Source organism: Ammodytes marinus (genome assembly GCF_949987685.1).
Source record: "Ammodytes marinus genome assembly, chromosome: 13".
In the NCBI taxonomy this organism is placed as follows: Eukaryota; Metazoa; Chordata; class Actinopteri; order Uranoscopiformes; family Ammodytidae; genus Ammodytes; species Ammodytes marinus.
Window position 1 is genome coordinate 20790846 of NC_137217.1, and position 12307 is coordinate 20803152.

Consider the following 12307-nt stretch of genomic DNA (forward strand, 5'->3'; position numbering starts at 1 on the left):
TATGCAAATAGTGTTGTAGAGTTAAGGTTTGCCGACTCAATCTGTGGCTTATAGAACCCATTCATTTCACCACACTCGACCACAACCACAGATGAATCGATGAGAGTGAATACAGTTATAGAGTGAAACATGTAATTACACACTCAGCTTAGATTCCTTAGTACTGTTGAATAATATAATTGTTAATAATTTCACTTACAATAAATGTTTTTTTTTCCCCCTGTCCCCTTTTAGACCCACCCACCTGGTGTTCTGGCCCTGCTGGATGAAGAGTGCTGGTTCCCTCGGGCCACAGACCGCTCGTTTGTGGAGAAGCTGTCGGCCGAGCAAGGCACCCATCCCAAATTCTTCCGGTCAAAGCAGCCACGTGGAGAAGTGGACTTCTCCATCATTCACTATGCTGGCAAGGTATCCCGTTTTCTTTTCTTGTTTTTTTTATTTCTTTATTTTTTACATCTTCCACGTTATGTTATCTTTTCCATTCAAAGCAACTAACCCCTGTGCCCTTCGTTATGTCTTCAAGGTGGACTATAAGGCAAATGATTGGTTAGTGAAGAACATGGATCCCCTAAACGACAACGTGGCGTCTCTTCTCCACCAGTCGTCTGATAATTTTGTCTCAGAGCTTTGGAAGGAGGGTGAGACTAATCTTTCATGTACAGTTCATGGTCTTCATATGTGTAAAGTATGTAAGAAACGAGGGCAATGTACTTATTACTTGAACATTTAAAAAAAAATCATGTTTCTATCAAGCTTGTCAAATGACTTCTGGTGCAAAATGTACTAACTTTACTGTATTTCTCTCTTTTCTCTTTCTCTAACATGCATTATTCTAAACTGCTCATCTTTCTCTTTGTCTTCCTTTACGTTCTCTCCTGTGTCCTCTCGCTCTTGACCCTCTCTCCTTCTGTTATATTCTCTTCTCTCTCCACTCATTTCGGTGCTCACCCTCTCTGTTCTATCCTCTCATCTTTCTCCTTTCGTTATTCCTGCATCAGATATTCAAACTCTTCCTCGTGCTTACTTCTTTGACTCCTATGCCACACTGCAGGCTAATGGCTCCGACAGTAGGTTTCTCTCCTCCTCTGCGTGTCACACACACATTCCTCCCCCACCTCTGCTTACACTACTCCTTTGTTTTCTGTCTGCCCAGTTTTTGAGTGCAGTGTGCCTTTTTGTTTGCCTTTTTAGTTGATATTTGTGCTGTAGTGTCTCAAGCTGTGTTGTTATCTTGTCTCATTTTCACTGTGCAGTTAGCTCAGCTCTTCTCTCTTTGCTCATTGTTAGTTTTTGCTTTTAGTGCAGTGTTTGAGTGATGTGGCTTTTTTCCATTTATAAAGGTTGGTTTTGTAGAAATGAGACAGCGTGAAGGTAGAAGCATGCTCTCGATTTGTCACGAAACCCACACACAGGATCACATGTGCTGCCAAAAAACTATTTGAATAGTGTCATGAAAAGCGGCAGAAATGTGACACTGACTGAGCTCTAGAGATGCAACATATTGGCGTTCAGTACTGATCTTTAAACAGCTTTTACAGTAACAGCAACCTCAGCGTGTGTCTAACAGCATTACTAATGTAGATATTGGCTCATTGCGGAATTTGCCAATTTTTCAATTTTTTCTCAATCACTCCGAGCAGGAATAGATAGAATAAATCATCATGATCTTATTTTTTTAATCAACACACAGACAAACTATAGTCATGCCTGTCTAGACTTGTTTTGGGGTTAAGCTTGAAAACCTGTTCTCACCTGGACTGCACCGAGACTGTGTATGTGTATGTCACTTGTCAATATGGGTCACCAAATGTATTAGTGTAGGCTTGAAAACATATAACTGCATCTCTAATGAGGTCAAAATCCATTGTCCACCATCTGATATCAACTGTCCAGAGACTTGATAGATGTGAAATCATAATGCTGGTATGGCATTTTCACAGACATAATCATGCCAAATCAAGTCTGGCAAATCGTCCACTAAATTTTTAATTTCTGTGTTTTTTTCTTCGTTTAGTGGATAGGATCGTGGGTCTGGACCAGGTGTCGTCTGGAGAGACTCCGTTTGGAGCGTCTAATATGAAGACGAAGAAAGGAATGTTCAGAACTGTTGGTCAACTTTACAAGGAGTCTCTCACAAAGCTGATGGCCACCCTGAGGAACACCAACCCCAACTTCCTGCGCTGCATCATCCCCAACCACGAGAAGAGGGTAAGACCGGTGGACTAGGGGGATAGGCATTTGGAGGGATAAAAAAAGGGATGAAATGTCTGAACAAAATTTTCCATTCATTTCACTCTTTACTTTCTCTTATCTGCTTTTCTTTCTGTCTCTCTCAGTCCGGTAAGCTGGCTCCTCACCTGGTTTTGGACCAACTGAAGTGTAATGGAGTTCTGGAGGGGATCCGTATCTGCAGACAAGGGTTCCCTAACCGCATCCCTTTCCAGGAGTTCAGACAGAGGTGTGTGTGTGTGTGTGTGTGTGTGTGTGTGTGTGTGTGTGTGTGTGTGTGTGTGTGTGTGTGTGGGTGTGTGTGTGTGTGGGTGGGTGGGTGTGTGTGTGGGTGGGTGTGTATAGGTGTGTGTGTGTGTTGAGGGGGTTTGGGGGGGGGTTGGTAGGTACCACAGTAGCCACTAGACAACAGACCCCAGTGATCTTTCATAACCATCTGTCCTTGTCACTCTCTCTCTGTCAAACACACACACATACACACATAATGCATTATCAAGCACTTTCTCTGGCACCTGCTAATCGACACACGCTTACACAAACACCTTTTGTCTTCCAGATATGAGATCCTGACTCCCAATGCTATCCCTCGCACTTTCATGGATGGGAAACAGGCATCAGAACTCATAGTGAGTACTTTTTCTTTATCTATTAAGAATAAAATTTATTGTGTTATGATGAAACTCCTGCAATAAACTTGGAACACTGATGAAAAAGTCCAGTCTGATGCCTCTGTCTTTGTCGCCATGGGGAAACGATTCGGCACTACATTTGGCGTCACAAATCGTTTCCCCATGGCTTGACAAAGACAAAGGGCATCAGACTGGACTTTTAATCAGTTGTTCAGGTTTATTGCAGGAGTTTCCAGAGGACATTACAGAGGATTTCATGGAGCATGGTAGCGTGAGCATGGGGGGGCTTTCCCCCGAAGCTGTTCGTACATGCTCACCCACAGTCTTATATCTGTGTGGGGGGGGGGGGACATGTAGTCTCATCATCTGTGCAACAACATGGGTGTTTTCGTTCTTCCCCGTGACCTCAACCTTTAAGATATACACGCTCAGCAAACTCTGGTGAATACAGGCCATTTAAATCCACTACACACCTCAGTTAACTGGACACGTTTCCCCGCTCAGATCAAAGCTTTGGAACTGGATCACAATCTGTTCCGGGTGGGTCAGAGTAAAGTCTTCTTCAGAGCCGGAGTCCTGGCTCACCTGGAAGAAGAAAGAGACCTAAAGATCACAGACACCATCATTCGCTTCCAAAGCGCCTCCAGAGGCTACCTCGCACGCAAGTAAGAGTTGATATTAGCAGACACAAATGTATGATGGATGCAAGTTTATTTTGTTTGTAAGCTCCACTAGGTTGATTTATTTTTATTTTTATTACGTTCCTGTTGGTAATTATGAATTGATTTAACTTGAGTCGTCAACAAACTCAACAATCACTTGTTTATTGAACAAAACCTCTAACACTGGTGGGCCTTCTCTGTAAGGAGCGCTTGCTTGCTGCTGTTCAGGAGGCAGTTTTGTATTTCTCTCTTAATGGAGTATCAATATTTAATCTTTTGTTAGCCCCTATCAGTGACTCAGGAAATGCAACAGCATTGCAGGTATTTGGCAACGCTTACAGAAAGCCTGTGAACGACATATATAATAAATTAATTTTTTACAATGGAGGCCAGCTAATAAGATTAATAACTTAAAAATGTAGTATTAAATGATTAATCAATCTGTAATAACAAGACTATGTCACGTGTATTTGTATGGCTTCTTTCATACATAAAAACAATACAAAGTGATTTACATATGCATTATTAACATAAAATACAAAAAAACAGCATGACAGATGATAATTCCTGCTATAGTCTAGCAGAAAAGTAGTGAACACATTTATGAATTGTCATTTGCTGTGAATAAAGAAGAGCTGATACCTCAAATCTACTTGGTTTCTCTGACTCATAGGCTGATTGACTATTTGAGTAATAACCTGCTAGTGCACATATATTTTATCTATATTTTTTTTATTACGTCTCAGAGCCTTTACGAAAAAGCAGCAGCAGATGAGCGCTCTGAAGGTAATGCAGAGGAACTGTGCTGCTTACCTCAAACTCAGGAACTGGCAGTGGTGGCGTCTATTCACCAAGGTAATGGTGCACACAACTACATCACCATATAAACCTGAAATATACAATGGAAGTGATTACTGACACACCTCTAAACACAGTTTCAGTTTGACTCACTAGTAAAGTCAACTTACATTGTTTAAAATGTTAATGTCAAAATGAAATATGTCGTAAAATCAATACTGACTTTATACGTATCCCTGACAATGGAATGAAAAACTATATCAGTCCAATACAGGAAACAAAATCCAACACATATGATTGACTATGAATGGAGACGTCCTTCACACTGACCCTCTGACCCTGGTTTTGTTTCCACAACAGGTGAAGCCTCTGCTGCAGGTGACCAGACAAGATGAAGAGATCCAGTCTAGGGAAGCTATGCTCCAGAAGGCCCAAGATAATCTCTCCCGAGCGGAGATAGATTACACAGAGCTGGGCAAGAAACATGCTCAGGTAAAAGCAAACTTTGTATTTCTGCCTATCCCCCACTCTCCTATACATCAGAGCTTCCTTCATCACACTCCATCCTCCTCCTCCTGTCTTTGTCACGTTCTAGCTGATGGAGGAGAAGGCAGTGCTCGCTGACCAGCTTCAGGCCGAGGCGGAGCTGTTTGCGGAAGCAGAGGAGATGAGGGCCAGGTTGGCCAATCGGAAACAGGAGCTGGAGGAGGTGCTCAGCGAGCTGGAGACTCGATTGGAGGAAGAGGAGGAGAGAAATGTGCAGATGACCAATGAGAAGAAGAAGATGCATCAGAATGTACAGGTAGGTCAGGGGAATTAATAACAATCAGTGAACTCAGGTGAAATATGTGAACAGAAACCAACACTGACTGACTCATTAGTTTGCTTTTTGCTTTTTAGTCATAACACATCTATCCCTTCTCTGCATGTGACTTGAATGTTCTTCTCAGGACTTGGAGGAACAGTTAGAGGAGGAGGAAAGTGCCCGACAGCGGCTCCTGCTGGAGAAGGTCTCCTTGGAGACCAAAGTGAAGAGTCTAGAAAACGACCTGCTAAATGCTGTGGAGCAGAGAGACCGACTCAGCAAGGTGGGACATTTTAACTTCAACATATTGTGCTGTGTACTATTAGACAAAACTTATTTTCACTATCATATACCAGATGGCCTTACATTGTGTATTTTGTAATGGCTTGTCCCCCATGCTTACACATTATTCCATGGTAAACTTTTGGAAATGTACATGTTTTGTTGTTTTTTTTCTCTGTGCAGGAGAAGAAACAGCTTGAGGAGCATCTGAGTGAGGTGACTGATCAGCTCACTGAGGAAGAGGAGAAAACAAAAAGCCTTAACAAACTCAAAAACAAACAGGAGGCTGTAATTGCTGACTTTGAGGGTAACTGTTCTTATGTCTCATATCTTTTTTATTTATTTAGTTGTATTCTATAACATTTAGATTGAAGAAGATTTTATGTGAAAACTAGTATTATTCTTTTTTTATGACTTGCGATTTAATTTTTTTAGTAAAGACAGTCTATTTTTTATTTAATCATTGCTACAGACTCGACAGTTTAACCGAGGCTGTAGCAATAAACAGAAAAAACTAGTAGTATTCCAAGTTATATGTTTTTTTTTATTTTAAATGCATTTTATCTGTGTTTTCATCTATATTTCTGCAAAGAATTAGCTAAATCTGATCCCATTATCAAGCTAAACAGATTTAATTTTAATCATAGCTAGAAGAATCTGACATTTCAGCACGTCATGACTTGTTTTGCGACAATTAGGCTACAAACAAAATTCTGAAGAATCAATAAAAAAAACTTTACCACAAAAGAAGGTACGTCGTTACAAGTTAGTTCATTTTGTAGTAACTGTAATATTATAATTAAAATTATATTAATAAACAGTTATGGTAAATGGTAAATGGACTTGACTTATATAGCGCTTTTCTAGACGATTTTCTCAGCCCCAAAGCGCTTTACATATCTTACCACATTCACCCATTCATACACACACTTATACTACTGGTAACGGTCACAATTCTGCAATTTGTAATCTGTGGCTTCTACCGCTTGTGTGCAGAGCGCCTGAAGCGCGAGGAGCAGGGTCGCCTGGAGCAGGAGAAGATGAGGAGGAGGATGGAGAATGAGACGGTGGAGGCCCAGGAGCAGCTGTCAGACCTGGGCATGCTCTCCGGCGAGCTGAGGGGCAGTCTGTCTCAGAAGGAGAAGGAAATCACCAGCCTGCAGGGCCGGTGAGACACAAGACCACATATAACCCATTACAGACAGAGTGACACAAATAAAGGCTTGTTATAGTTTCGTCACACTACACCCTTCCCTTAATTCCTCCGTCTTTCTCTGTTTCTGTCAGGTTGGAGGAGGAAGGAGCGCGCCGTGCAGAAGCTCAGAGGTCCCTGAGGGAGGCCATGTCCCAGGTGTCTGAGCTGAAGGAGGAAGTGGAGAATGAACGAGGGATGAGGGAAAGGGCGGAGAAACAGAGGCGGGACCTCGGGGAAGAGCTGGAGGCTTTGAGGACTGAACTGGAGGACACTCTGGACACCACTGCTGCCCAACAGGAGCTAAGGTATGGATAATATATGGATATACTGTAAGTTATAAAAATGTAGGCTTTGAAATGTTTCTGTTAGATCAGGACTGAAAAAGAGAGGAAATCATTAGCATATAGGGGAGACCGGGGTAAGTAGGCACACTTTTTACTCTACTGAGAATTGCTCATCACCTAAACATCTTTCAATAGTCATTCCTACATTAAATTGAAGCTTAAGGTGTTTGCTTGAAATGTGAACCCCTCACTTTTTCTAACTTATTGTAATAAAGAGGAAATTTACCATCAAAGACACTCTAACACATTGTGACAACCAACCCCATCAAGGGGTCGGTTGTCACACACTATGGGGTTGTTTGTCACAATGTTATCTTAATGGGAAAAATCTTAAAAAGAAGGCAAGAAAGCAGAACTAAATTTGAAAGTTTAATTTCATTGTCAAGTTGAGAAATAGGCCTACATAACTTTATGCATCTTAACACATAATGAGCAAGGAATAAACAAAAAGGAAATCCATATTAAGACCAACCTACTGTATGTAACACAATAAAGAACAAAACAAATAGGTCTAACAATAATAGCCTACTCAACCACAATACACACATTCAATATCTGAGTTACAGTGATGGCAAATGTAGGGTCTGCTCACTAACTAAGCAGAGATTGTGTGCCCACTGGTTGCACATACAACACTTCTCCCATAACTCCCCTGAACGGGTGCTGGAGAACATTTCCATACAAACCAAACACAAACTATCCTCTTCATCTGATGAAGATTCCTCCTCCTGTCTCTTTCTCATCTGTTTCTTCTTCCCCAGCTGGGGTGGAGTGCACTGGGGTGCAGTAGCCTTGGCAACTGGTCTGGTTGATTTTGTTGCCCTTTTTCTCTTTTGCATGCTAGCTGCCTTTCCTGCTCTATTCTCTCCTTCTCTGGGGTGTCAGTGAGGATACAGCTTGACATTTTCTTTTGTTATTGGGTTCCTTTCCTGGCTGTACCCTTTGGATAACATGTGACAACCAACCCCCCAAAAAATGTGACGACCAACCCCAACTGGAATTTCTTGCTAGCATCAAGGCCAACAACCATCTGACAACTAATTAGCTTGCTAAAAACAATCTAAACTATAGCTTACCCTTCACACTTTTTTAGGGTAACAAGTGTTCTGTTATAAACCCATTGTGTAAAAGCCTAGAAGAAAAATACTGAAGAGCTAAATATTTTCAATTTGACATGAAAAACACTAACAGTCCTCTCACCTCATATTCAGCAGTCTAACTCCAAGGAAGACTATGTAGGCGACCTCTGATCCCAGTTATGGATATTTACATACCAAAATTGAACAAGACAGCACCTTCTGGTTCCGAGATATAACGATTGTGACATCCTACCCGTGTGACATATTACCCCGTTCTCCCCTACTTTCAACACCTGTTTGCCTCCTCCCTCCACATAGGTCTCGCCGGGAGGCGGAGTTAAATGACCTCCAGCGGTGTGTTGAAGATGAGACGCGACGCCACGAGGGCCTGCTGTCCGAACTCAGAGTCAAACACAGCACTGCCATAGACAGTCTCCAGGAACAGCTGGACAATAGCAAGAGAGTGAGAGGAACACACTCAAAACACATTCAAAAGCACATGCAGGTGTTAACAAACACCGTCGCTCAAACATGACATGCTCTCTTTCAGGCTCGTCAGTCCCTGGAGAAGTCCAAAGTATCGCTGGAGGAAGAGAGGCAGAATCTGTCGTCCGAGCTCAAGAGCCTCCAAGCGGGCCGCATGGAGAGCGACAGAGGCCGTAAGAGGGCCGACGGCCAGCTGCAGGAGCTCAACGCCCGACTGGCTCAGGCTGACAGAGAGAGAGAGGACAGGGAAGAGCGACTGCACAAGCTACAGGTGCAAATGCATTGACATTAAAGCCTATGGAAACCCGGGGCCTCTATGGATTTTTTTTTTTGCATAGGAAATTTCCTTTCCTTACGAGATGACCCGGAAGTACTTGGCAGATAGGTGGTTTGAATTCTAAAAATGCTTAGGAAAGGAGCCTTGATGCATCCTTTAACCATCCTTTAGCATAGGTTACTCCTGACCAACCTTTACGAAAGGAAAGGAGATAGTGGTATCCCATAATCCTTTACGGCGGCAACATGTAAAGCAACAGGCCACCGACGGAGTTTACCGACTCAACACGAATACGAACGACAGACGCGTTAACACAGAAGAGAGGAGAAGAGAAGAGAGGAAGATTTAACCACTCCCACATAAAGATAATAAAGAACTCATAAAAGACCAACATTATAATAGTTATTTTCGTAGCCCATAATTTACGACAAGAAAATAAAATGCCAACTTCACATTTAATGAAAACTACTGGGGGCAGTTAATTTCAACATCAACATAAGTGTAGCCTCTTTTTTTTCACATGTGAATTGGGATTCAAGTGGCTTTAAATATTGCCCTTTTGCCAAGTCCGACCTAAGTGATTCTCACTCTGTTGGCGACAACCTGCTATAGATCAATATGACAAGAACGCATGGATCGAAAGAGCGCTTGTTGTAGTCCATTTTCGGGTAAAAGTGTAGTCTCGCGCTAGAGACTTACGTCAGCAGTACTCGCCGTCGCGCAATGACGTCGGTTAGGAAAAGTGGAATCGAATTCATTTGAAACAGTGCTGTCTTTTCCTATGTTCGAAAGGAAGCACCTTTTCATCTCTCCTTGACCCCGATGACGTTTAGGGTTAAGGTATAGTAAAGGAGGCTTAAAGGATAGGAGATTTGACTATTCGTAGAGGCCCCCGTTCTAAAACTTAGTTTAAAAATAAAAAGGTTTTTTATTATCTAGACTGTTTGACAGGACTTTATGGACGTGGCTGTGTCAAACGGTATTCACGGCAACATTCATTGTTTTTATAGTACGTTGGTAGCCTGGCTCCGCCCGCCTACCTACTTCCGCCCAAATTTCATTTTCCCTTCAGTAGTCAGTCTGGTGGTGGGGCGTATTAGTGAGATTTTTCCGAACAGACTTCTGAGTATCCAATCAGCGAACAGAGGAAGTGGCTGAGAACGACAGGTCGAAGTCGCGCTCCAGTTTCAGTTGAATGCTGCGTTCCCTTACGCTCGGAACTCGGAAATTTCCGACTTGGTAGTTCCGAGTTCCGACCTGTCTGTGTTCCAGTGCATCTGCTCGGGAAAGTATGGACGCCTACAACCTTTCTCATCCAAATAACTAAACGTTAGGCTCTAACAAGTTACTGTTGCCAGGTACCGGTAGATCCATAGACTACAATATGTAGTGAAGTCGGAAATTTCCGAGTTCCCTGAACGCACCGTCAGAAGCCGGCTCACGACCAAACGTTATGCGATTGGTTGGCTAATCCAGAGTGGCACTGAGCAGATCCAATAGTTTTAAACTTCAACAGACACCCGCCTCCAAGTGAGTTAACGTTTGCCAATTACAGCACTTCCAGACCTTCTGTACAAATGAAATGAAGTACGATGGTCTGGTAGCGCCAGGCTAGTACGTTGGTTGAGTGATTAAAAAAACTTATTGTGTAATTGGAACCAGAGCATAGCCCGCTTCATCTAAACTGAAATTCTGTAAAGTTTATCAAACTTAAATGACAATGTTTGATAAATATGCTGAACTCTTTTATGATGTTTACTATCATGCTAACTAACTCCCCAAATTTCATATGTGGATTTGGGTTTACAGTGGTGTGTTGATTATTTTGTCTGTTGCTATGTGTGTTTTGAAAGTAACAACATTGGATTCAGGTTCTGCAGGAAAGATATTCTATTGTATTAGTTCTCATGAAATTGCCTTCATCCCTCACTCTGTCTTTTTTTCAGTGTGAGATTGAGGGTATGTCCGGCAGTTTGTCCTCCTCTGACACCAGATGCCTTAAGCTCTCGAAAGAAGTCAGCAGCCTGGAGAGCCAGCTGAATGATGCAAAGGTAAACAAAGGGAAACACACACAGTGACACTAGGGTTTGGTCAAGTTGTAATGTTGAAGTGTTGGGCTACAGCTCAAAACATCCTTTAAGAAACTCTTGTATTGAGTAAAACTAAAGAATTGGCCTCAATTTCTCTCTCAGAAACACCCACACTTGTGCTGGTTTGAAACCCTCGTCTGCTCTTCTCTCTCAGGAAATATTGCAGGATGAAACTCGTCAAAAGATGGCTCTGGGCTCTAGGGTGCGAGCACTGGAGGAGGAGAAGAACGGACTGATGGAAAGACTGGAGGAAGAAGAGGAGAGGGCTAAAGAGTTGACCAGGCAGATTCAGACTCATACCCAACAGGTAAATCATTTTATTGACCATGTTCCACAGCAGTAAAAGTTTTCCCATTGTATTTGCAATACAAATCATGAAGAAAGGTAGGTGCATACATATAAATGTCACATTTAAGTTTCTCATATTTGAAAGACTAGTGCAGTGCCCGTAGGAAGCAGGTCTGCTGTGTGTGTCCCGCTCGTCACTCATTTCAAGCTTTGGTCGCAATGGCCAATCAAATCAGAGGGAGGCGGGGTTTAGCCGGAGACTTCTTCATGCCGCTTCATGCCCGTCGTTTTTTTGGCCTTCAGTGTTTGCATGTATTCACCGCCAGCATGATATAAATATGATAACCTCTACATATTTGGTCCAAAACTTCATAATCAATCAAGGATGCACACCTTTGTGCCGTGCGCAAGCAATATCCAGAAGCTCAGGCCGATCTGACTTACAGTGAGAGAGATATGCGAGTCACAGACAGACACACAGACAGACAGACAGATGTTTCTTGCTTTATAGATAGATAGATAGATAGATAGATAGATAGATAGATAGATAGATAGATAGATAGATAGATAGATAGATAGATAGATAGATAGATAGATAGATAGATAGATAGATAGATAGATAGATAGATAGATAGATAGATAGATAGATAGATAGATAGATAGATAGATAGATAGATAGATAGATAGATAGATAAAGGCCCTCATAATTCACAATGTCCAAAGATGTAGAACTAAATGATGGTGTTTGCTTTGGGAGATTTCAATAAAGACATCCATGGCATTTATAAACGTCTCTCTTCTCGCTTCACCTCTGCAGCTGGCGGAGCTTCGTAAGCAGTCGGAGGAGGTTAACACTGCGGTGGAAGCCGGAGATGAGATCCGCAGAAAACTCCAGCGAGAGCTTGACTCCACTGTCCAGAGAGCGGGCCAGAAGGAGGAGGAGAAGGACAGAGTGGAGAGGCAGAAGGAGCGTCTGAGGGAGGAGATAGAGGACATGACACTCGCCCTGCAGAAAGAGAGACAGAACTGCTCGGCCCTGGAGAAGAGGCAGAAAAAGTTTGATCAGGTTGGTCCCTTGCTGGCTTGCATAGGTAGTCATTCCTGAAATGTCTTCCTTTGACCCGCTAACTTTGCATTTTTTTA

General features: G+C 42.5%; 1 protein-coding gene across 4 annotated transcripts in view; it reads left to right on the forward strand.

Moving 5' to 3' along the window:
- Positions 1-12307, forward strand: part of myh14 (myosin, heavy chain 14, non-muscle) — a 35338-nt gene that overhangs the window by 16169 nt on the left and 6862 nt on the right. For all 4 annotated transcript variants that reach the window (XM_080039886.1, XM_080039887.1, XM_080039888.1 and 1 more), the window contains exons 15-32: positions 235-408; positions 524-638; positions 2015-2208; positions 2337-2458; positions 2786-2855; positions 3363-3523; positions 4267-4375; positions 4679-4810; positions 4914-5120; positions 5269-5406; positions 5589-5712; positions 6402-6573; positions 6693-6905; positions 8342-8486; positions 8574-8780; positions 10733-10837; positions 11031-11183; positions 11982-12230. In XM_080039886.1, the coding sequence (XP_079896012.1) occupies positions 235-408; positions 524-638; positions 2015-2208; positions 2337-2458; positions 2786-2855; positions 3363-3523; positions 4267-4375; positions 4679-4810; positions 4914-5120; positions 5269-5406; positions 5589-5712; positions 6402-6573; positions 6693-6905; positions 8342-8486; positions 8574-8780; positions 10733-10837; positions 11031-11183; positions 11982-12230 (2790 nt within the window). The remainder of the gene's footprint in view (positions 1-234; positions 409-523; positions 639-2014; positions 2209-2336; positions 2459-2785; positions 2856-3362; positions 3524-4266; positions 4376-4678; positions 4811-4913; positions 5121-5268; positions 5407-5588; positions 5713-6401; positions 6574-6692; positions 6906-8341; positions 8487-8573; positions 8781-10732; positions 10838-11030; positions 11184-11981; positions 12231-12307) is intronic.